This window comes from Mesoplodon densirostris, chromosome 18 (assembly GCF_025265405.1).
Source record: "Mesoplodon densirostris isolate mMesDen1 chromosome 18, mMesDen1 primary haplotype, whole genome shotgun sequence".
In the NCBI taxonomy this organism is placed as follows: Eukaryota; Metazoa; Chordata; class Mammalia; order Artiodactyla; family Ziphiidae; genus Mesoplodon; species Mesoplodon densirostris.
The window spans coordinates 13368218-13393192 of NC_082678.1; the positions used below are offsets into that span (position 1 = coordinate 13368218).

The following is a 24975-nucleotide window of genomic DNA, read 5'->3' on the forward strand; positions in this document are numbered from 1 at the left end:
GGGCCGCGGGGCCAGCAGCCCTCCAAGGACTGCGGGGCCAGCCGTGCGCTGGGCTTCCCTGCCGCCGCTTCTGAGCTGTCCCGCGGGCCGGGCATGAGCGCGGGCGCCGGTGCGGCACGATGAGCACCGGGGGCAGCCCGGTCCGCGCCTATGATTTCCTGCTCAAGTTCCTGCTGGTGGGCGACAGCGACGTGGGCAAGGGCGAGATCCTGGCGAGCCTGCAGGACGGTGCGGCCGAGTCCCCGTACGGTCACCCCGCGGGTGAGCACCGGGCCGGGAAGGAGTGGGGATGGAGCGCGCGGGGACCTGGCAGGAGAGGGGCGCAGGTCCGGGAGCGAGGCCGGGTAGGACAGTGGAGGAGCGGGGGGGAGCGCGCGGGGGCTGAGGAGGAGAGGGGACGCGGGCCCGGGGAGCGGGGCCGAAGACGGGAGCAAGAGAGGCCAGGGAGGCCGGGGAGGCGCGGGGTTCTGGAGGGGAGCGCTCGGCGGGCCAGGGGAACGGGGGGCGCGGGGCCTGGGAGGGAAAACGAGGTCGCGGAGGCGCGGGGAGGAGAGGCGGTGGAGCGCGCGGGGACCGGGGAAGAGAGGGGACGCGGACCCGGGGAAGGGAGCGCCGGGCTCAGGGCCGTCCAGGCTCTGCCTGGATCCCGCCCGCACTACGCGGGCAGCCCTGGCTGCACCCCCTCCCCAACCCCGGACGTGGGGGACCCAGGCAGCTCATGGGGGTGGGGCTGGGACAGGCGCACGCAGCGCGTGCGGCGGGAGCGAGCGGCTGGATAGGGCGCTGGGGTCCTCCCGATCTGGGGGTGACGGCTAGGCGGAGGAGAGCGTGCCGCCATGCAGCCCGGGTTTGGGGAGAGGGGTTTTCAGGGCTGCTCCGGGGTGCCCCGCAGGGAGGCCGCACTTGTGCGCGACTAGTTTGGAAAGCACGCGTGGAGGGTGCGGCGCTGGCGCGAGGGGACAGGAGCGTGGGATCGGAGCGCAGCGGGTGCAGGCTCCCAGGTGGTCGGATGGAAGGGGAGGGAGAAGGCGCAGAGAACAAGTCTCGAGGCTTCTCCAGGGTGACGTGTAGAGGGGCTCCTTGCACTGATAAACAGGCCTGGGAGGGCAAGGAACCCAAGTGACCCTAGGGAGTGTGACCTGGGGCGCAGGAAGGGAATCACCGACAGAGAGTGCAGGAGAGTGGGTCCCAGGGTGAGGGGAGGCCAGAGCGTCCAGAGGACAGCCGGCAGGGTGTCCCCGAAGTTTGTGGTTTGAGAGCAGCAGCCCCTGAGAGGGGGTGGACATTAGGAGGAAAAGAAGCGGGTCGGAGAGGAAAGTGCGTGGGCAGGAACTTGGGCCAGGAGGTGGGAGGACAACCAGGTGTCCTGCGGTTCCACAGGGCTTTACCCACCACAGGCTGCTTGGATGGTGCAGAATGAGTGGCTGTGGAAGGAGACCTTTGAGCTGTCATCTCAGGGGTGGGAGCCACATTTCCAACACAGACGCTGCTGCTCCTGGGCTTGCAGTCTGGTTCCTGGGGAGCCGAAAAGGGCAGCCCAGGGACTGGAGTCTTAATGTTCAAGCCAGCCTGGGGGTGCTTCCTGTCCTGATCAGGCAGGGTAGGATTGAAAAGACAGTGGGTGGCAAACTGAGTTGGGGAAGGTTTGAGATGGGGGACATGAGCTGATGGTGAAAACCTGGATCCATCCTCACACTGCAGTGCATAGTAAGATTCATCCCCAGTCCTATGAAAATGCAGATTCTGATTCTAGATCCATGTCGTCCAAGATGATGCCATTAACCACGTGTGTGGCTTTTTACATTTAAAGCACGCGTAGTTAAAATGAAATACAACTAAAAGTGTGCATTAGCCACATTTTAAGTGCTGGACAGCCACTTGTGAGACGGCAGAGTTCTGCTGGACAGCGCAGTGCTGGATTTCAACGGGGTGGGAGGTGGGGGCTGTGTCTGTTTCCTTCACGGCTGTGTCCTCTGGGCCTGGGGCTCAGTGAATGGATGGGCCAGAGGTGGAGTAACAAAACATTCAGCAAATAAAGCGCTGTGTATGTTTGGGGGAACAGGCTGCGGAACGTTTTCTGTTCTGTAGTAGGTGAACAGTGCAGGGGCAAATAGGAGGAATGTAGACAAATGTTTATAAAAGGAGGTCCTTCTGGCTGGTGTGAACGGAGGCTTGGTGCTTCTGCTTCATTACTTTCATTCTATGTGCTGAACCAAGACTGCTAACAACTAGTTAGCGCTTTCTTCTCAAGGTTTTTCCTTGACACAGAGGGAGGATTTAGGCTAAAAAGACACTTTCCATGAAAGGTTTTGTTGTCAGTTTGGCTTGAGACACTGCAGAAAAGACCCGATATGATAGATGTGCCCTATGTGGGTTTTTGATTTACGGAAAGATTCTTCTTGGATTAAGAAAAGAGATTATGAAAAATTGTAAGAAATTGGAATCATCATCATTATTATTTTAAAGATACGTTTCACTTTGAAACACTGTGCGTGCTTCTGGCAGGAAAGGTGAGGGCATTTCAGTCTCACAACCCATCCCCCTCCACCCGCCGCCTGAGTTTTTGGCCTGTGCTGTTATGTTCACGTTGCCCAGGTTCCTAACACCCTATTCTGTATCGTAGCTACAGTGCCCACAATTGCTCAGTGTTAATTCAACATTTCAGAGAACTCTGTGCTCACCGATAGTCCTTTTATTTTGCTGTCTAATTAGCTAATTTCATTTTCAATCATTTTTCAGGAAGGGCTCGTGAGTATTACCCGAGCATTTTCATGTCTGACAGTGTCTGTCCATTGACTCTTATCTTTGAACAGTATCTTGGTTGGGTGTAATATTCTTAGCTTCTGTTTTCTTTCCCTCAACCCTTTGTAAGCATTGCTCCACAACCCTCTGCCATTGGATGTGGGGAAGCCTGAAGTCAGCTGATTTTTTTTCCCATGTAGGTGATTTGCATTTTCTTCGTGAATTTCTGACAGATTCCTTCTTTTTGCTTCATTTCATGAGCGTAACCAGACCATGTCTCAGAGCTGAATGCTTCATCTTGAACTCCTGGTACACTGAGTACTCTTTAAATTTGCAGATTTCTTTTTTAATTTTAGGGAAATTTATTTTATGTCCTTAAAACATCTTCTGTTACATTTATTAGTGTTTCTATTTCAGGGACACCAGTTATATTAGTTTCCTGTGGCTGCTGGACAAATTGCCACAAACTTAGTGTCTTGAAACAACACAAATTTTTTCTCTTCCAGTTCTGGGGGTCGGTAGTCAACACAGTCTCATAGGCTAAAATCAAAGTCGGCAGGCCTGTGTTCCTTTCTGGACGTGCTAGGGGTGAGTCTGTTTTCCTGCCTTTTCCAGCTTCTAGAATCTGCCTGTGTCTCTTGGCTTGTGGGTCCTCCCCCACCTTCAGAGCCAGCAGTGGGGGTGGGGGGCCTTTCTCCCATCTCATCATTCTGATGTAGACTCTCTGCCTCCTGCTCCACTTTTAAGAATGCTTGTGATCACATGGGGGCTGCTGGATGATCCAGGATAATCTCTGTAATTTAAGGTCACTTGACTAGCAAACTTTTTTTTTTGAATTTTATTTTATTTTATTTTTATACAGCAGGTTCTTACTACTGATCTATTTTATACATATTAGTGTATATATGTCAATCCCAATCTCCCAATTCATCCCTGACTAGCAAACTTAATTCCCCTTTTCCATGTAACCTAACATATCCACAAATTCTGGGGATTAGGACACAGATCTCTTTGGTGGGCCATTATTCTGCCTACTACACTGATTATTCTTATGTTGGGCTGTTTTTATCTGTCCTCCATTCATGTCTTCTAAGTGCCTTGTTCTTTTTGTCTTTCTCTCTGCATTTCTGTGGTACTCTCAAGGCTTTCCTATGTATTGGTAATTTTTATTTTAGCAAACTGTTTCTAGCTGTTCTAACTTATTTGTTAATTCAGTATTGATGTCCTTTTGGTGTCTAATTTTTCCTTACTTTTACAATTTTCCTTTTTTTAATTTTTAAAGAATTCTTTAAAAATTCATCTGATTAAAAACTCTCCTTTGAACTCTTATTTTACCAACAGCCTGTTTTTATTAGGTTGTTCCATTGCATGAAGTAACTGGGATGAATTTCCTTCTGCTCCTGGGGTCATATTTCCTTTTAAGTTAGGTTCTATCTCTTTTCCCTTCCTTTTTAAACTTTTTATGGAAGTATGATTTACATATAGGTAAGTGTACCTATTGTAATTGCATAGCTCAGTGAATTTTCACAAAGCTAACACGCCCATGCAACCAGCACCCAGGAAGCACAACACCAACAGGCCCCTGGGCCCCCAGCCCTCCCCCAGCCATGACACCCTGCAGCGTCACCACTGGCCTGGCTTCTGACAACATGGGCCACTTTTGTCTCATTCATTCTGTGTAAAAGTGAGAGTTGTAATGTGACTGCTTCTCTTGCTCCCGTTGTGTGAGACTCTCCTGGGTTGTGTATGGCTGTGGAAGGTTTATGATATCCCTGGTGTGAACGTACTTCGATCTGTTTATTTACGCATCATGCTGGGGCTGGCATTTCTGTGGTTTCCAGTTTCTGGCTGTTGTGATTCGTCCTGCTGTGAACATTCCCACCGTGTGTCTTTAGAGCACAAAAGATGCGTTTCTGTCAGAATAGACCTAAACCTGGGATGGATGAGTATTATGGTATGCATATGTTTAACTTAAGAAGATTCTCCAAAATTGTTTTCAGTTTACACTCTCACTGCGAAGATCGGGAGTTCTGTTTGCCCACATCAACACCAAGATTTGGTTCTTGCTGTTTTGCATTCTAGCCGTTCTGGAAAGTATAGTGTAGTTGAATTTGCATTTTTCTGATGACTAATGAGATTGAACACCTTTGTCCATTTTTCATTAGGTTGAATTTATTTTACTGGTCAGTAGGAGTGTTTGAAAAATGTATTCTGGCTGTGAATCCCTTGTCAGAAATACGTATTGTGAGTATCTACGCTCGTCTGTGTTGCCTTTCACCCCATTAATAGTATTTCTAAGAACAGAAGCCCTTCATTTTAGCACAGTCCAAATAAATGATGGGTGTTCATGGCAGGGACTCTGGGTGTGTTGAACAAGTCTCTGCCTGTCCCAGGGTGGGGCTGTCCCCTGAGGCTCCACCGTCTTACCTCTGACGTTGGTGGCTGCCATCCTGCTGGGATGAGGGATGCGGGGGAGGGGTCAAGACACATTCTTTTCCAAGTAGATATGCAGTGGGAGACCCCCTTTCCCGGCATTGCTCTGTCACGCTTGGCAGCCCAGGGACCGTACAGCCTCCCACCTGCATGCTTTCTCCTTTGCAGGTGGGTCTGCCCAGTGCTTGCAGGTGGCGCTGCTGCATTTCCCTGCGTTTTGCTCACACCCAGGCAGATCCGCCTGCACGTATTCTGTGCTCTGACAGAGTCTGGTGAGGCCTGGCTTCTCCAAGCTAGACCTTCTGTTTTCCTCTCAGCCTACTCAGGGAGGGAAGGGCCCTTGGGTTCCTGACCCTGTCCTGTAACCTGAGCTCCGGGCAGAGCAGGAGGGGGAGTGTGGGCTGCGCAGACCCCTTGCCGGGTGGCCCATTGCCCAGGGAGCTGTCCTCCCCTCCCACGGGTGACGGGTGACGTGCACACTCCTGGTCCCGCCAGGCCCCTGCTGGCCCTGGAGCCTCACTTTTGTCTGGTGGGTTGGTGCCTAGTCCCGCCTCCTCTCCCCTCGGAAGTCCTGCTCCAGGCAGAAGTGGAAAGAAGGCGTCATGGATGGACCTAGAGTCTGTCATACAGAGTGAAGTAAGTCAGAAAGAGAAAAACAAATACCGTATGCTAATGCATATATATATATGGATCTTAAAAAAAGATACTGGTGAACCTAGTTGCAGGGCAGGAATAAACATGTAGACATAGAGAATGGACTTGAGGACATGGGGTGGGAGGGGGAAGCTGGGGTGAAGTGAGAGTAGCATCGACATATATACACTATATATACATATATACACTACCAAATGTAAAACAGATAGCTAGTGGGAAGGAGCAGCATAGCACAGGGAGATCAGCTCGGTGCTTTACGATGTAAAAAAGAAAAAAAAAGAAAGAAGGCCTCAGCAGCTGGGCTCTGCCTTCTGTTAATCCTGGGTCTCCCCTGGGCTCCAGCTGGGGTGTTCCTGGCACCAGGGCCATACCCTTTCCTTCTCTGATTGCCAAGTTTCTACATTTTGTTCATTTCATTAGTGACGGGAGAGGGAAGTGGATCAAACTGACACCAAAGGCCGCAATCTCTTGCCTCCTAGTTTTTTTCCCAGCAGGAGACTCACTGTTTCTCTGACTACTGTCTTTTGGCTATTTCTCCAGCTTCCTTTTCCCAGCAGGAAGATCCCATCTTTCTTTCTCAGTTTCATTTCTGCCAAGAGATAAAAATAATAACTTCCACTTATTGAGAGTATAGAAGAATCATCTCGTGAGATAGGTTATTTGTCCTTTCTCTTTGCCTTTGACAGTCTTTCCACCAGGAGATTCACACACCCTCCTGCGGCCTTCTAGTTGCTGCAGGCAGCTTAAAGCTACTCTGCCGGTTTCCCTGGGCAACCACTTTAAGATTCAAAACACGATTTATAAAGTCATCACTTTCAAGTTTGAACTGAGAGTCGAGTCGTGTTTTATCCCACTTCTTCTTGGTGTAACTCCTTCACCTCCCTTGGTACCACTTGTGAGCACTCAATAAATTTAATGCGTTGTTTTTTTTAAATTATGTCATAAATACTTCCGTGTATTTGAAAATGATAAAATTGCATTTATATCATATTTTCTCTTTAAAAGCCCTTGAATCAGCCCTACTTCCCCTGTGTCCTGTGGGGTCTCCTTTCTGCGGTGGTGACAGCCCCTTTAGTCTCACCTCTAACCCCTGCAGCCCCCAGCCCAAGGCAAACCTGATTTCAGGTGACAGGCAGGGAGGGACTCAGAACCGGCCAGCCCAGGTTCCTCCCAGACAGAGACTCAGCTACTGGGGCCAGAGGCCCACCCACCACCCCTTGTGTCCTCTGTCACTGGCACAGGACGCCTGAGTGGCTGCAGGGTGAGCACGGCCGGGCAGGCACAGCCTCGAGGTCCTGCCTGGGTCCTGCCAGCCGCACCTGCTCACTCCTTGCTGGCCCAGGAGCTCAGGTTCGATGTGGCCGGTTGTGTGGGGTGAAGAGAAGCAACAAGGCATGGGGAAGTGGCTGGTGTGTCACCAGTGTGTCACCAAGCATTTGCAGGCTGTGGGTTCACTTCACATTAAGAGATTGTTTGGGACCTTTGTTTCAAACTTTCCAGGCTTCTTTAGCTTAATTGGCTACAAAGAGTGAATTGTGTATAAGCAAAAGCAGAAGAGCTGCAGCACCCGAGGGGTTTGGACCTAAAAATATCCATTATGTAGATTTTGTCAGATCCACAAAGAAGACAATTTAAAGGGGTCCCGATATAAGATAATAGCTTCAGTGACATCTTCAGGGTTTACCTTCTTCAGAAGTGGGCTTGCCTCCTTGGAGGCCTCAACCAAATTCCCCACTTGACCTGGGTTGCCTTCCCCCTCCTTCTCTCCAGGAGCAAGATTACCTGTCCACCCACCCATTTGCGGGGCCTCCAGGGGCTCCTGAAGCTGGTCTGACTGCACCACTCTGGCTTAAGATGCCTCCAGCATTTCATCAGTCTGCTACTATGAACAACTTGTCTTTTTAGGTGGTCTTATTTTTGCCACAGCATGCTTTGCCTTTTGGGGACTTTATAATGGTAATCAATTACATTTCTGAGAATTTGGCCCCGGGGTTTCTATTTTCTTAAGTGGTTTTGGCATTCCAGGTCTTAACCTCTTTTTAACATGTTGCAAAGTCTAGAATCTGGTACCCAGGCCCCTGTCACCTTCAGGCTGCTGTGGGGACTTCTGACTTGAGTGCGGCAGACCTGGGATTTTGGTTAATGGGGCCTTACAGCATGACTTGTTTTCTAAGACTTGGCGGGTAGAGAGAGAGATCGGCATGCTTCTAGAATCAAGAGATGGAAAACATCAGGGTCCCCAGTCTTTGAAGGTACCTGTCCTGGCATCTGTGCTGTGCCCGGCAGCCAATCACAGCAGTTCCAGCCCCGGGACTCTGTGCCTGGCTTCTTAATCTTTCTCTGGATGCCAGCCTTTCCCACCCGAAATCACCTGCTGCTGGCCATCTCTTGGGAGATTGTGCCCTAAAGCTGTTGGTGGAGAACCACGCAGGCCATTTAACTGATCCTGGGGTTTCCTCAGCCAAAGTGACACTCAGGCTGTTTTTCTGTTTATATGAGTTGTGTATTCCAACCTCTTGAAGCTAATAATTAATGGATTACCCTCCCTTAAATGTGACTCAGCTGAGTTTACTCATGAATTTGAATCATACGGTGACTCGTGACAGGACTGGTATTTTGTTTGATTAAAAATAAAAGCAGGGGCTTCCCTGGTGGCACAGTGGTTGAGAGTCCGCCTGCCAATGCAGGGGACACGGGTTCGTGCCCCGGTCCGGGAAGATCCCACATGCCGTGGAGCGGCTGGGCCCGTGAGCCATGGCTGCTGAGCCTGCGCATCTGGAGCCTGTGCTCCTCAACGGGAGAGGCCACAACAGTGAGAGGCCCGCGTACCACAAAAAAATATATATATATATATATATATATATAGTAAGTCTTGAAATTGGGTAGTGTGAGTCCTCCAACTTTGTTCCTTTTTTTCAAAATTGTTTTTTTTTTAATTTATTTATTTATTTATTTATTTTTGGCTGCGTTGGGTCTTTGTTGCTGTGCGCGGGCTTTCTCTAGTTGCGGTGAGCGGGGGCTACTCTTCGTCATGGTGCGCGGGCTTCTCATTGCGGTGGCTTCTCTTGTTGGGGAGCATGGGCTCTAGGCGCGTGGGCTTAGTTGCTCTGCGGCATGTGGGATCTTCCAGGACCAGGGCTCGAACCCGTGTCCCCTGCACTGGCAGGCGGATTCTTAACCACTGCGCCACCAGGGAAGCCCTGAAAATTGTTTTGACTATTCTAATTCCTTTAACTTTCCATGCAAAATTTAGCTTTGGGAATTCCCTGGCAGGCCAGTGGTTAGGAATCTGTGCTTTCACTGCAGAGGGTGCGGGTTCAATCCCTGGATGAGCAACTAAGGTCCCGCAAGCCGCAAGGTGGGCCAAAATTTTTTTTAAATAAATAAATAATAAAATTCAGCTTTGTCGATTTCTAACCCCCCCTCTGAAAAATCCTGCTAGAGTCTTTGAGACTGAATCTGTGGATCCATTTGGTGAGAACTGCCATCTTAACTATACTGGGTCTATCAATCCATGAACACAGTATTTCTCTCCACTTATTTAGATCTTCTTTGATTTATTTTATTAGTGGTTTATAGCTTTTAGCATACAGATCTTGCATAGGTGTCTGTCTAGCCTCTCACCCTCTCTGACATTTAGTGTCCTGAGACCACAGTTAGGGAAGTTGGCATGGGCTCTCCAAGCTCAGGGCAGCTCATCTGAAACTGTCCTCCAGAGCATGGACAGGTGGCCTGGATTGCCGTCCAGCTTTGGGACAGTTGCTCAGCTGGTCGTGATCACAACCAGTGACGAGAGCCTCCGTGTGTGTTTCCAGTGAGGTCCTTTCCTTCCCCTGACACACAGCAGGTGGTCTCAGCCTCTGCTGCTCCCAAGGGATGAAAGTAGGAGATTGAATCAGCAGGGGCTCGGGCTCCTTCTGAAGACACATGGCACCTCCATGGTTGGATGTATTTGCACAGGGGTGCTACTGAAATTAAAGCTCCGCTTCCCTGACACAGCTCACCTGGGGGCTGACCACCCCGGACTGGAGGTGGTGGATGGCAGAGCCTGGGGGGCCCCCACTGTGGGACAGGCAGGAAAAAGGGGTGCTGATATCAGAAAACTGCACTTTAAAATCAAAGATGCACCCGCCCCCCCCTTTTTTTTTAATTTGGTTGCGCTGGGTCTTAGCTGTGGCTTGTGGGCTCCTTAGTTGCGGCTCACCAGCTCCTCTGTTGTGGCACGCGAACTCTTAGTTACAGCATGTGGGATCTACTTCACTGACCAGGGATTGAACCTGGGCCCCCTGCATTGGGAGTGCAGAGTCTTAACCACTGTGCCACCAGGGAAGTCCCGCCACCCTTTTTTTTTCCATGGAGGATGGCAGTGCTTTCCCTGGCAGCGTCACCCAGACTGTTGGGCTGTCCAAAGTAGGGCGGGGGGAGGCCCCTCCTGGCCTGACCGCTGAACCCTATTGGTGGCCTTGATCTCGGGTGGCCTCAGCCTGCAGCGGCTTCAAGCAGGATTTCGGTTCCCGGCCAGAGATTGAGGTCTGGCAGTGGCAGTGAGAGCACTGAATCCTAGCCACTGACCACCAGGGACCAATGGACAGTGACAAGGCCCTGACCCGTCGCTGTGTAGAAATGAATTGCCACATAAAGACATAGAGACGGAAAGTAGTGAGGCAAGTAAAGTGTTTATTAGGAGGAAAAATAGTACAGTACCTGTGGATAGACACACGGGCGGGCTCAAAGAGAGAGTCGCGCCGTTGTGGTAGTTTGAATCACTTTTATGGGGCATTTCTTCCAGGTTTCCTTTGGCAATCATCTTGCTTTACCTGGTTCTGAATCTATATTTGGTTTATCTCAGGGTCCTCCCATGTGTGTGTGCGCGCACGCATCTCTTAGCCAAGATGGATTCTAGCGAAGAGGCCTATGGGTAGTTGACATCACTTACTATGGGGTGGTGCCCCCTCCCTTTTTGACCTCCAAGGAGCCTTTCTGTGCATGTGTAGTCAGGGAGGTTTCCTTGACTTCAAGAATGAGGAATATGTGGTCTTTTATCTCTTATCTGGGCAGGGCCCAGCCTCCTCCATCATCCTGCTTTTATGGAGTTTCTGTCCACAGGGGAGAAACTGTTCAGCCTGGGGCCCATCTATCTCCTGCCTCAGCCTGAGTCCAGGTTCAGGGTGACCTCAAGACCTGGCAGGGGCAGCCCTGCAATTTGAAGGGACTGAGACCCTCTGAGGTGTCAGGGCTCTGGAAAGAGGGGGCTATCATCTGGCCACGCCCGAGCGATGGTTAGGGAAGGCTCTGGGTTACTCACCAGTTTCACTCATGGGGGATGATGTGCCAGGTCCCGCCGGTATCTGGTTGGTGGGGCTTGTCCTTGCTGTGGGATTTCATAGGGTACCTGGATGCAGCAGCTCAGCACAGACACAGGCCGTTAGGGAACAAGGCAGGTGTGACAGTGGTCCTGTCCCTGCCAGGGAGGGTGTGGGAGGGTTTAGCCCACAGAGTGGGGAGTGAGCGGCTCAGGCAGCTAAGAGCTGGGAGCTGTGTGGATGAGCTGGGGCAGCCAGGCCACGAGGAGCCTGGAAGCACCTGGGTCACAGGGCTTTGCTATTTCACAGAGCAAAACCAGGAAGGAGAAATGTGCAGGGAACATACTTTCCTTTTCAAAAAGGAGGTGGGGTAGATTCTGAAGAGGAGGGGGACTGGTGCTGATTTCAGTAACTGCTCTCTGTGTGGGATTCTCATATGATGAACACACTTCAAATGCCCATTTAAAACATGAATTGCAGGACTTCCCTGGGGGTCCAGTCGTTAAGACTCTGCGCTTCGCACGGCTTCCATCCCTGGTCAGGGAACTAAGATTCCACATGTCACGCGGCCAAAAAAAAAAAAAAAAAAAAAAAAGCATGACTCACTTTTAGAACCATTTAGAAACGGGAGGCAGCCCGGCAGGGGCAGGTTCTGGGCCTTGGCCATGGGTGAAGCTTCGGCCTGTACCTCAGCCCTGGGGTCTCCCTGCTTCTCCCATCCTGAGCCCCATTATGCAGCCCTCCCGCCCCCTTGGTCCTGTGAGGCACCCCAACATCTCCCAACAAAGTGCCCTTCTGATCGGGGAAGCCAGGCCAGAGTCGGTCTCTGGATAGCGCATATGTATATACATTCTTTTAAGGTGAAATTCACATAGTATAAAATTAACCATGTTAAAGTGAACAATTCAGTGGTATTTGGTACATTCACGACCCTGTAACTTTCTCATTTCAGAACATTTTTCTCACCCCCCAAATGGAAACCTGGACCCTCCCCCGCCCCTGGCAGCCAGCACCCTGCTTTCTGATACTTTAATTCAACATAAGACAAGTTCTCAAAAGTCAGGTCGTCATGATGAATATGTTTGTCAATGATACTTAACCAGTATTTACATGTTTGCTTCCTCTTGCTCACAGAGATAGAGTTGGGCAGGTGCTGGAGAGCTGAAATAGATTATTTACACATCACGTGGCCTCAAAGTGTAGGGAGTGTCTTGGCATTTGACATTTGCTGTTTTTCAGGCTAAAATTATCTCTCTTCTTGTCTCTGTTGTCCTGACTCACTCAGTGAACATTCCAACAGGCTTTGTTCTAGGAGCTTTTGTGTATTTTTGTTTTATTTTGATGGACAGAGTTCTTGGTGAATTAGCTAAGTGCAACGAATGTGCGTTACACCTTTTGACCCTAACACTGACAATACTACTGTCAAAAACATGAAGTAACAGAGGAGAGGAAATACAATAGGAACAGAGCAAACACATAACAGGAGGAACATAAAACGGTTCAATAAATAAGTGTATGAAAAAAGAGACTCTTCTCCCAATGGGACTTCGAACCTGGCGTGAATGGGTGGAATTTGGGGGCTTCTCTGTGGCAGGTACAGCTGAGACAGAGGGTTTATCCTGGGACCCAAAGTCCTGGGGAAGAATGGAGCTTGTGCTGAGCTGAGGCTACTGCTGGCGGCAGGTACCAGACGTGAGCTGTCAGGGAAACTGAGGCACGGGGAGAGGGAGGAAGCCGCTGGTCGTCAGGACTGGGATTTGATCCCACGTATCACAGAGCTTCTCCCTGCAGGGTCTTCACAGTGCTACGTGGGGGACCTGTGGGGTGCCCAGAGGGCTAGCCCATCTCCGTTCCCATTTTCCACCCTACAGATCACATGGGGGGTGAGGGTGGGCAGTGTTTTTTCAAGCTTTATCTCCCAGCCCCAGACCTCCCCTGCTCTTCCCTGTCCCCAGTTCAAAGGAGGGGCCTTCCATGGCAGTGCACAGCTGCATAGATGGAGGGAAGTAGGCCGGGTTGCAGTTCTAAAGGACACTAACACTGATGGAGACCGAGTGGGCCTGGGTCTCCAAAGCACACACGGCTCTGGGAGGGTGCCTCAGGGTCCCGGGCGTCAGGGTCAGTGTGCCGAGGGCAGGTGACCTGGCAGGGCTGTCCTGGTGGGAACAACCACCAGAGTCAGAGTTCAGTTTGGGTCCTGAATGTTAATAGTTAGATCATTATCATTGAGTTGGATTTTCTTTTATTTTTATTTTTTGGCCGTACTATGCGGCTTGCACAATCTTAGTTCTCTGACCAGGGATTGAACCCATGTCCTCGGCAGTGAAAGGGCGGAGCCCTAACCACTGGACCGCCAGGGAATTCCTGTAGATTTTCTTTTAAATACATGTTCACTATCAGTGAAATTCTGGGGTGTGGGAGGCATTGTGCTCTGCTTTGGGAAGATGTTAAAATGTATCTTCCGCAGCTTTTCCAGGATTTGTGTGTCAGGTTTCCTCTGTCCCTCTCTCCAGTCACTGTGCTTCATGGATTTTCTGTCAGGGCATTTTTGGGTGCAAACAAAAAAGTCAACTCAAAGAAGCTTAAGCAAAAACGAGTTTGTGGCCTTATGTAACCGACAGGTTGAGGGGTGGGCCTGGTTTCAGGCTAGATCCTGAGGCTGAGCCATTCTGGACTCTCTCCACTGTTCCTTCTCCCTACATCTGCTCCCCACGTATGCCCCATCCCTGATTCTTCTGTGTGAAGGTTAATTTCCACCTGGGGAGGAAGCATGTGCATTGTGGATGTTCATTAATTTATGGAGAACTGTAGATGTGATCAATAGTTTCAATTTGTTTAGATATCATTATCTTAGTAGGAGTAGGTGATACACAGTGTGAAAGGCAAGAAACTATCACTTTATAAGTTACATAAAGTGTAATCAAAACTGCCAAAAATCTGGAGAAACTATTTTTAAGTAGACAGTCCTAAAACATAATTATTCCTAAAGAGTTCACCTAAAAGCTCTTATCTTGTTTACATTTAATTTGCTTGTAAGTTTCATCACATCAGGTTATTTTTCTTGTTGACAAATTTTGTGACAGGAATTATATGATCTTATTTGATTTCTGGTAAACCTACATACAAAGTAGTATATACTTAATGTTGATGACTTTAAAGGTATGTCTGTATTGGGGCTTCCCTGGTGGTCCAGTGGCTAAGATTTTGCACTTCAACGGCAGTGGGGCGAGTTCAGTCCCTTGTCGGGGACCTAAGATCCCGCATGTCGTGTGGTGTGGCCAAAAAAAAAAAAAAAAAGATATGTCTTTATAATTAAACCAATAAACTCAAACTTGTTTTCATTCATTAAAAATTAACCCTAGATCATGTGATCCTGAAGTTCATTTGGGTTCATTCCTTTTATATTTCTGAGTATTTGTATAAGTGCTTATTATCCTTTAAGCCAATTAAATAGAGCTCTTTTACAAATTAATTTTGGCAATGCCACATGTCTACAACACACACATTTACAGATACATACAAACACACAGACACAAACAGAGACCCCAGTTCCCATTCCAGAGTTTCAACCATGAATCAGGTATAATAATGTAAAACACGTAAGTTACAAAAGATGTTGGATTCAAATTGGGTTTCTTGCAGGTGGAACAAATCAAGGTCACCTGTTTAGATGGCTAAATCCTTTTTACTAATATTTATGGGAAAGACATTTAAGATTTGTATTGCCCTTGACAAATCAAGTTACCAATTACTTATCCCTCTTTCGTTTTTTCCTTTGGATAAGAGTTACCTTCCTGAAGAAGACCAAATGAAGGGTGCACTTCCTCTCACAAGAATCCTTTCCCAGAAGTTGAACACATTCCCCATTTCCCCGTAATCTTAGGTTATCCACTAAATCATACAGAGATGTACAAATTATGTTCAGATGACAGGATAAAAAAAAAGGGGGAGCAGAAGGGTGGGAGAGGGTTGGAGTGGGAGTTTGGGATTAGCAGATGCGAACTGGTATATACAGAATGGATAAACAGCAAGATCCTACTGTATAGCACAGGGAACTATAGTCAATATCCTGAGATAAGCCATAACGGAAAAGCATATGAAAAAGAATGTATATATATGTATAAATGAGTCAGTTTGCTGTACAGCAGTAATTAACACAACATTGTAATTCAACTATACTTCAATAAAAATAAATTTTAGGGCTAAAAAAAAAAAAGTGACCTTCCTGAGGGACTTCCCTGGTGGTCCAGTGGTAAAATATCCACCTTCCAATGCAGGGGAAACAGGTTCAATCCCTGGTCAGGGAACTAAGATCTCACATGATGCAGGGCAACTAAGCCCATGCGCCACAACTAGAGGGAGAAAACCCGCATGCCACAACTAGAGAGAGAGAAGGCCACGCCAAAACGAAGAGCCTGCACACCGCAACGAGATCCCGCCTGCCCCAATGAAGATTCCACGTGCCGCAACTAAGACCCAACGCAGCCCAAAATAAATTAAATTAAATTAATATTTTTTAAAAAAAGAGTTACCTTCCTGAAATTTGCATTAAAGGAGATGGCCTGGATAAGAGCTCCTGGAGAAGACTGGGTAGAACATTTGTATCTCAAAGGCAGAGGAGGAAAAATGCAAGTTGTCCTAGGAGGATTTTCTTTCTTCCCTTAAAGCCAGAATTTTCTTTTTTTACTTATAGCCTCTTAAAATAAATAGGGGAGATTATGGGAGTGGTAAAAGGATTGGTGGGCCTTGGGCTGTTTCTGGAGCCACACCTTTGGTCCTGTAAACACTAGAGTTCTAAAACAAGGACAGCTGTTTTTAATTCCTCAGATAATTGGGTGGCCACCTAAATGATAGCAAAGTACGAACATACTCATCCACCTCTGTGGGAATGTTTTTCTTTCCTTCATTCAGCTTAGAGGAGAAGGCCAAAAAAATTTTTTTTTTCCTATCAGGCCCTGAATATCAGCTGTGGTCACAGGTTTAGACAGACCTGTGGCCTCCCATCTTGGTAATCCATTTACAAAACCTTTTGAGGATCTTCCCTGGGTTTAAGAAATTCTTTAACTATGGCCCTCAGTTCAACCTTTGACCCCAAGAGGCTCACCTATAACCTCAGGTGGTCCCATTTCTAAAGATAACCATTTAGGGACTTCCCTGGTGGCACAGTGGTTAAGAATCTGCCTGCCAATGCAGGGGACATGGGTGTCAGCCCTGGTCCGGGAAGATCCCACATGCTGCGGAGCAACTAAGCTCGTGTGCCACAACTACTGAGCCTGTGCTCTAGAGCCCGCGAGCCACAACTACTGAGCCCGTGTGCCAAAACTACTGAAGCCTGCGTGCCTAGAGCCCGTGCTCCGCAACAAGAGAAGCCACTGCAGTGAGAAGCCCACACACCGCGACAGAGTAGTCCCAGCTCGCCACAACTAGAGAAAGCCCGCGCCCAGCAACGAAGACCCAATGCAGCCAAAAAAATAAATAAATGAATAAAAATTAAAAAAAGGAAAAAAAGGAGGATGGAGTAGTAGTTATGGCAGTTTTATAGTCTTTTATTGTAGGTACCTTTTATATGATCAATCTTTCATTAGCCTTCTACAACAAATCCTTCAATGAGGCTATTTTGGAATTTTGAAGCCTTTTGGGGCTTTTGCATACCAATTAAAATAGGTACAATAGTTTAAGATGAGAGCTTTCCAATTTAGGAGTCTTTCCAATTCAAAGGATCCAAGAAGATAGCCCTACAAATAATTTCTGCTGCTAATCCAATTTTAGAAAAAAGAAAAGCTCTTATCACTCTTGTTTCCGGTAGACCCTGTGGGCGGGGGGTGGGGGGTGGGGGGGGGGCGTCCAGGAGACTGACTGACATGGTAAGAAATTACCCTCTGCTGGCTTCTTCTGACTGTTCACGGAAAAATCAGTTTGGAATGCCAAAAAAGAATCCCAGCTTGGTCATTTCAGGGCAGGATTTCCTTTGATTCCCAGTTAGGTAAGCACTTGCAAGCATCAGCTCTATATAAACCCAGCTGGTATCCCCATAGGTGGCTGTCCATTCAGGAGCTGTTTGACCTTTGAAGCACAATTTCCCATTATCAATTTGATTGCCTAATTCAGAGAAAAGATATGATCTGAACAACTTTCTGAGGACAAGTATGGTTGTGGGTGCTGCTTCTGAGTCTAGCTGTCCAAGGAATTATGCTAGTGTCTGTTCGGCTCTTTTATGTGTCTTGGTTTCTCCCTCTAACAATCTAAAACCGCTGTGGGTGCTTGGAGCAGTAGGTGATCAGCCTTTATCTCCTGCGTCCCTGGAAGAGCAGCATTTACTTAATTGTTGTAGTGGGATCTGCTGTAGTACTGCTACACACCTGAAAGATTGATCCTCAGACACTTCCACTAGGTTCTCAGTCACCTGAGGACATCTTGTGGCCAGAAGGAGCAGGTGTTCCTCGTTCTTGGGGCTGAGCAAGCTGTCTCTTGTTTCCCTGGCAAACCATTTGCTCAGACCATATATCACCTTGTTTTTTTGTTTTGTTTGTTTTTAATTTAAACTAAATTTAACGAAACTCCAGCCACCTATGTTTCCCAGGGCCTCCTGCCTAGATCCCCCTAGGACCCTGCCAAGGAAATGCACTGGTGCCCCTTAAGACTCCAAGTCTTAAGTACAAAAAAGCTTGAAAAAAAATTTGTAGGATCATCACTTAAATAATAAGATCTGGATATCAGGAGAACTCACCGGAACACCTGAGGAGCTCCAGGAAGCAGGTGGGGCTCAAAGGGCTAGTACCGAGCACCAGTTTAGGGTAGACCCCAGGTATCCTCTGGTGGGTGTCTCTGATATCCTGCCAACTACGCCATGCATGTTGAAAAAATTAATCAATAGTTGGTCTAAGAAAGGAATGGAAACATTTATTTGCACCAACCTGAGGATTATAACCTGGGAGACAGTCTTTCAGAAAGCTCTGAAAACTGTCAGAGGTCAAAGTACAGTTATAGGGCTTCCCTGGTGGTGCAGTGGTTGAGAGTCCGCTTGCCGATGCAGGAGACACGGGTTCGTGCCCTGGTCCAGGAGGATCCCACATGCCGCAGAGCGGCTGGGCCCGTGAGCCATGGCCGCTGAGCCTGTGCGTCCGGAGCCTGTGCTCTGCAACGGGAGAGGCCACAACAGTGAGAGCCCCGCGTATCACAAAAAAAAAAAAAAAAAAAAAAAAAAGTACAATTATATACATTTTTGAGACAAAAGGATATACATCAGATGACATATTGACAGTTTATACAATCCAGGTCTGCTCCTCCAAAGCAAAACTGGGTCATCGTGACCCCTTACAACATTAGGAAGGAAGGTTATTTCCTGAGGAGTTATCAAGTGCTGAGCAGGTCATCCTGACGGTTTACAAAATTAAGAAGGAATGTTGTCTCCTAAGGAGGTCTGGTCAATGCAGATGCACAATACACACTAAAGGGGAGCCAGGAGGCCCGTAAGGGCAGAAAACCTTTTTATGTTTAAGTTTTTCTTGTCTTGCCATAAAACATGAATTTTATTTCATCACCCCTGTGCACATACGTACACACATTTTGTCTTTGCATAGTTGAGATAATACTTCATACCTAATTTCATATTCTACAGGTTTTTACATTCTTAGTGTGATAACTTGGGGGAAACTATGTCCGTGTTTGAGCCCTGAGTCCAGCGGAGACAAGGGTGTGTGAGTGGCTGCCACTCGGCAAACCCAGGGCCAGCAGGCCATGCGTGGAGCCAGCTGCTGAACGGTTCAGGGGGCTCCTGCTTGCCCACCCTTTGGGCAGCGGCGGGGGCCTGGGCACTGAGCTGGAGGCAGTGGTGGTGAGGGAGGAGTGGAGGGAGGTTGGAGGCCCCGCTCCACAGAGCAAGTGGGCGAGGCTGGTGGGCCAGGGGAGGGTCCGAGCAGGGCCCAGTCCAGCCGTCTCTGTGAGTCCTGGATCTGCACCGGCAGGTAGTCCTTTCTCCCCCAGCGTGAGAGAGTTTCTCTTATCTGCACCTTTTACCTGAGCATAACTACGGAAGTGCTTTGCATTAAGCCACCCTGACCCTCTTTCACAGGCATCGACTACAAGACCACCACCATCCTGCTGGACGGCCGGCGGGTGAAGCTGCAGCTCTGGTGAGTCAGGGGTCCTGCCCAGCTCCTGAGCACAGGGCGGGTCTGTCCAGGCCCTCGGGGGCTCTGGTACCACCTGTGGGAATATCCACTGCTTCGGCCCCAGCCTGACCCAGTGCCCCGCCGAGGGAGATCTGTGTGGACCTTGGAGTCTGTCCAGAGCATGTGGACGTGCTTCTGCTTTTGCCTCTCTAGTGCCCAGAGGGGCTGTGTGTCATGACCAAGATCAACAGGATGGAGGGTGGAGGGTAGGAGGGCAAGAGGTCAGAGTGTCGCCTAGCTCTGGCCTGGGTCTCTTTCTTGGTCCCCACTCCAGGCAGCCCTGGCTCAGACTGTGGTCACACCCCTGCCCCTCCAGTTCCGGAGGTGGGGGACTAGGGTTTTCCTGCTGTGACTAATCCCTGAGTTGCCCCCAACCCATGTGGTTTTCCTGACCACTGTCACTAGCCCCTGTGTCATCCCCTCTCCTGGACCACCTGCATGGTCATTTGCATGGTTCCCTTCTCCCGCCTGACCATGCCAGACCTCTCCCCAAGCCACAAGTGTCTGCAGTGGTCCGGAGCCCCTTCTCCCACCCCCATCTGCCCCTAATCAGGAGCAGTCAGCCCCCAAGTCTGGGCCAGGAAGCCTCTCTCCACGATGTCCCCTCAATGGCCCTGTCCCTTCCCACTGCTGACTCTCAAGTCTCTTTTCCCTTCCTCCCTCCCCGGAGATCTCCTGAGGGCTCCCCTCTCAACCCAAACTTGTACGGGACTCAGAAAGCTGTTGTAACAGCTGCTCCTTTTTCCTCGGCGTCTAAGACGAAGCCCCCTTGCCTGGTCCTGGTGGTCCATCTTAGTAAATTCCCCCACACAAGGCAGAGTCGATCCCAGATGTGTTATTTTTCTTTATCCTAGTTAATGCACCCCCGGGTCACTTCCTTGTATTGATGAACATGGGGATGCATCCACAGGGCTGACTTCATGTGACCTTTTATTTTTATTTATTTATTTTTTTGGCTGTGCCACATGGCTTGAGGGATCTTAGTTCCCTGACCAGGGACTGAAGCCACCACGCCCTTGGCAGTGAAAGCCAGGAGTCCTAACCACTGGACTGGCCAGGGGATTCCCATGATCTTTTAGAGTTAATTGGAAGTGGAGTGACCCCACCAAATCCTTTGGCCTATTTCTCCCCCAGTGTAGACTCACATTCCTTACTACACAGCTTTATCTACAAATTAAACAATTTTTTAAAAACTTAAATTAGACTTATTGAAATGTCAGAATTATTATGTTGAAACCCATCACTATTTTCTCTAGTTGACTTTTTAAATAATTAGAAAAGAGAATGAGCCCAAAAGGACATCCCAATGTCCAGATCTCTCCAGGGATAAAGTGCCCAATGTCTTGTTGGGGGCTCGGACTTTCTGTGGGATGGCCACCAACTGACAATTGTAAAATGCATTTGCTCTGGCTCCCAAGTTCAAAAACCTTGTTGTCGGGAAGCAGTGATTTCTTCTTACAGATTTCCAACATCTTTTCCAGGGATACGTCGGGTCAGGGAAGATTTTGTACCATATTCCGCTCCTACTCTCGGGGCGCACAGGTAATACCCCTGAACCGGGAGGTCAAACTGACTTTGTTTTTCTTTTTTTTTTTTTAATTAATTTATTTACTTTGACTGTTCTGGCTCTTAGTTGCAGCACGTGGGCTTCTTAGATATGGCATGCAGGCTTCTTAGTTGCAGCATGCTGACTCTTAGTTGAGGCATGCATGTGGGATCTAGTTCCCTGAACAGGGATCGAACCTGGGGCCCTGCATTGGGAGCACGGAGTTTTACCCACTGGACCACCAGGGAAGTCCCTCAAACTGACTTTGAGTGATGACTTTTGGAATGTTTTTTAATGGATACTTGGAGGACAAGGCAATTAGCTCACATACAAGTTGATGCCAGAGGGGCTTCCCTGGTGGCACAGTGGTTGAGAGTCCGCCTGCCGATGCAGGGGACACAGGTTCGTGCCCCGGTCCGGGAAGATCCCACATGCCGCAGAGCGGCTGGGCCCGTGAGCCATGGCCGCTGGGCCTGCGCATCCGGAGCCTGTGCTCCGCAACGGGAGAGGCCACAGCAGTGAGAGGCCCGCGTACCGCAAAAACAAACAAACAAAAATTGATGCCAGAGTCTAAAAGTGTGCCATGGACTGTTTGGTGGCTCCCAAGCCCTCTGCATCAGGGATGTGTGTGTGCATGTGTTACATTTGTATGTACATGTGCATGAGCAGTGTGTAGGCACGTGCGTCTACACATGTGTGTACATAAATATGCAGGCATGTGGGCTGTGTGTGCGCAGTGTTCATGTGTGTGTGTGTCTGTACGTATGTGAGAGCCCTCCGTCCAGGTGGGTAGTCTGTGAAGTACCCCCGCATTCCGTATCCCTGGACCAGCTCATGAATGTGGGGAATTGAATTCTAGTCCCCAACTCACATTCACATTTGAGGGTTTATCAATGAGCTTATGAAATATCACTGGAAGTGATCATATAACTGCTACATTTGGCAGACAAATCAAAATAATATGTTTTGTGTTAACATAAGTAAAATGGCTATTTAGCTGGTTGTGAGTGTGTGCCTGAGTGGCTTGCATGCCAGCCAGACTGTCCACAAGTGACTTTGCCTCCCCCAGGGTGTGATCCTGGTCTACGACATCGCAAACCGCTGGTCCTTTGATGGCATCGACCGGTGGATTAAGGAGATCAATGAGGTATGACATGGCCAGGGCTCCGTCCATGTGGCCCTGTGAGGGGGGGCGGGCTGGGGCGGCCAGGGCACAAGGCTCCAGCCACAGGGAGGAGGACGCGTCACATCCCAGCACAGGATTGGGCCCTGCATGCAGTCAGGTAGGTTGACAGGTGGTGACCAGGCTGCTGCCTGCTGGCAGCCTGACCGGCCCAACTGCCAGTGGAGACGTGGAGTGGTCAGTCCCACCCACTGTGTGAGTGTCCTGGCGCAGCCGTTACAACTCACCACAAACTGTGTGGCTGAAAACAACAGAAACGTCTTCTCTCCGTTTTGGAGGTCAGAGTCCAAAAGCAAAGTGTCGGCAGGGCCGCGATCGAGAGGAGGATCCTTCCTGTTTCCTTCAGCTTCTGGTGTTGCCGACAGTCCCTGGTCCTTGGCCTGTGGACGTGTCACTCTGTCTCTGCTCTACCATCACGTGGCCTCCTCCCTGTGTGTCCTATGTCCTCTCCCCTTCTTATAAGACACAGTGACTGGATTTAGGGTCCACCCCAAGACCCCATCTTAATTAATTACATCTGCACAGACCCTATTTCCAAAAAAGGACACATTCTGAGGTTCTGGGTGGACACCATTCACCCTGGGACACCCATGGTACCAACAACAAAGCCTGCACGTGACCCACTTTCCTTGCCCTTCTGTCACCCTTTAGCACGCCCCAGGGGTCCCTAAAATCCTGGTGGGGAACCGCCTGCACCTGGCCTTCAAGCGGCAGGTCCCCACGGAACAGGCCCAGGCCTATGCGGAACGCCTGGGTGTGACATTCTTTGAGGTCAGTCCGCTGTGCAATTTCAACATCACTGAGTCCTTTATGGAGCTGGCCAGGATCGTGCTGCTGCGGCATGGGATGGACCGGCTCTGGAGGCCAAGCAAGGGTAGGTGTCCGTCCAGTCCACCCTGCAGCCCCGCCAGTGCTCAGCCTCCCAGGACCCATTCCCTGGGCCACAGTCTCCATTCTCCTAAATCAGGGCTTCTGCAGCTCAGCACTAGTGCCATTTTGGATGGAGTGTCCTCTGGTGGGGGCATCGTGTGTGCTGTGGGTGAGCTGCGTCCCTGGTCTCCCTGCCCCCATTTGTGAAAACCACAAATGTCTCCAGACTTTGCCGAATGTCCTGGGGAGTCCAAATCGCCCCCAGTTGAGAAGCACTGTTCTGAACGTTATTTGTTAGGACCTTGATTCCAAAAGGAGCCAAAGCCCTGGGTCGTGTTTCTTCTGTCTGATCCTCCAGGGGTTGAGGGGTATCCCGACTGCATCAGGGATGAGATGCCGTTCCTCCTCCCAGCAGGCCCCTGGGAGCCCCTCTCTATCTGAGCAGGGACCCTGACTCACAGAATGAACGATGTAGGTGAAACATAAATGACAGCATTTGCTTTTCTGGTGTGTTCTCCAATACGTCTTTATAAAGCTGATAACACACGTTTTCAGTGTCAGCTACTCAGTTGGGGAAGCACGTCTCCTGAAGCCCTTTGGTCTCCGACCCCAAAAGTTGGTCACGTTAGTCCTGAGGAGACCTCATTGGCCATCGCTGGGCAGTCCACTCACCTCTCAGACCTAGAGGGAGAGATGGTGGGGGTCTTAAGTTTGGGGACAAACTGGATTTAAGGTGATGAAAGCAGGACCATCCATCTCCAATCACTGCACGTGGGCACAGGGTAGGACATCTTGCCCCAGAGTCCCAGAGAGGAGGGTGGACAGGTGTGTGGCTGCCCCTGCGTTGGCCCCGTGCCCAGGACAACACAAATGAAATAGGTTTTCTTTTCTTTCCCAAGTACTGAGCTTGCAGGACCTGTGCTGCCGGGCAGTGGTGTCCTGCACGCCCGTGCACCTGGTGGACAGGCTGCCACTGCCCACGGCCCTCAGGAGCCACCTCAAGTCCTTCTCGATGGCCAGCGGCCTGAATGCCAGGGTGATGCACGGCCGCCCCTGTTCCCTCGCCACCAGCTCCAGCCACAAGAGGACCAGCCTCCGAAAAGCAAAGGCCGCCCACCTTCCCCAGAGCCCCCCCAAACACTGCACCAGAAACAGCTGCAAAGTCTCCTGAGGAGGGCGCGAGGCAGAGGGGTGGCACAGGTGGGAGGCAGGAGGCCGCTCTGGATGCAGACACCCGCCAATGTCACGGTGCCCACGCAGCCCTGAGCAATGGAACTGCGGCCGGTACCCTGCGTACCCGACATGTCTGCGTGGACAGGCGTGGGGCTCTTGTTTCAGACGTGTGTTTATAAAGGGACGACCTTCTCTGGGTAACATGGAATTTTGAATGCTACTTAGATCATGATTGCAGTGCAATTTTTTTCTTAAAATAACTGCTTTTTATAAGAATGGTGACATGCGTGTGATGAGTATAAATTCTAGAGAATGAAAAACCAGGATGGAGAGAGAAATTAGAGTCTTTGACGTTATGCAGGGCCTTTTTGTAAACCTCCTTTTTAATGTCAAAGCACTAATTTATAAAATGCCACAGGTAAGTTAGAGATTAGGCACAACAGATCTGTCCAGCTTGTGTATGAAATGGATTTGATCGAGTTTTTGCTATGTTATTTACTACGTTTTGGGATTAATAAGTGATTTATATGCATATTTTTCTGTAAATCTACTTTTTTTGTACAAGATGTTCCATGAGTTATGAAGCTAAGGGAAGAAAATGCCAAAGATATCTCTAGTTACAGCGAACATACCACAGCCTGGTTACACCAGGTCCAGATTGGCGAGAAAATGTCACTCAAAGCCTGAAGTTTCAGCTAAGAGTGAAGTGAACACTGTTGTTTAAGAAAATGCTTCTCAACAATAAAAAGTATACTTGCTTCTTGGTAGAACTGTTGGCTGCTTCTTTCCAATTTTCCATTGGAAAGAATGGAAAATTGTACTTCCATTCAATGGAGAAGTGTACCTCCATTGCCCGCCCCCCCTTTTTTTTTTTTGCAGTATGCGGGCCTCTCACTGTTG

At 49.4% G+C, this 24975-nt stretch overlaps 1 protein-coding gene across 1 annotated transcript; it reads left to right on the forward strand.

Annotated features, from left to right (window-relative positions):
- RAB40B (RAB40B, member RAS oncogene family) lies at positions 1 to 24151 on the forward strand. Its single transcript, XM_060081499.1, has 6 exons — positions 1 to 261; positions 19204 to 19264; positions 20785 to 20845; positions 21919 to 21996; positions 22684 to 22906; positions 23802 to 24151. The coding sequence occupies exons 1-6, from the start codon at positions 120 to 122 to the stop codon at positions 24071 to 24073; spliced, it is 837 nt and encodes a 278-aa protein (XP_059937482.1). The 5' UTR covers positions 1 to 119; the 3' UTR covers positions 24074 to 24151.
- The last annotated feature ends 824 nt before the right edge of the window (positions 24152 to 24975 follow it).

Coding starts and splice junctions, on each gene's coding strand:
- RAB40B (XM_060081499.1), top strand. CDS start 120: ATGAGCACCGGGGGCAGCCCGGTCCGCGCCTATGATTTCCTGCTCAAG. Junction 262..19,203: donor CCCGTACGGTCACCCCGCGG/GTGAGCACCGGG, acceptor CCTCTTTCACAG/GCATCGACTACAAGACCACC. Junction 22,907..23,801: donor GCTCTGGAGGCCAAGCAAGG/GTAGGTGTCCGT, acceptor TTCTTTCCCAAG/TACTGAGCTTGCAGGACCTG.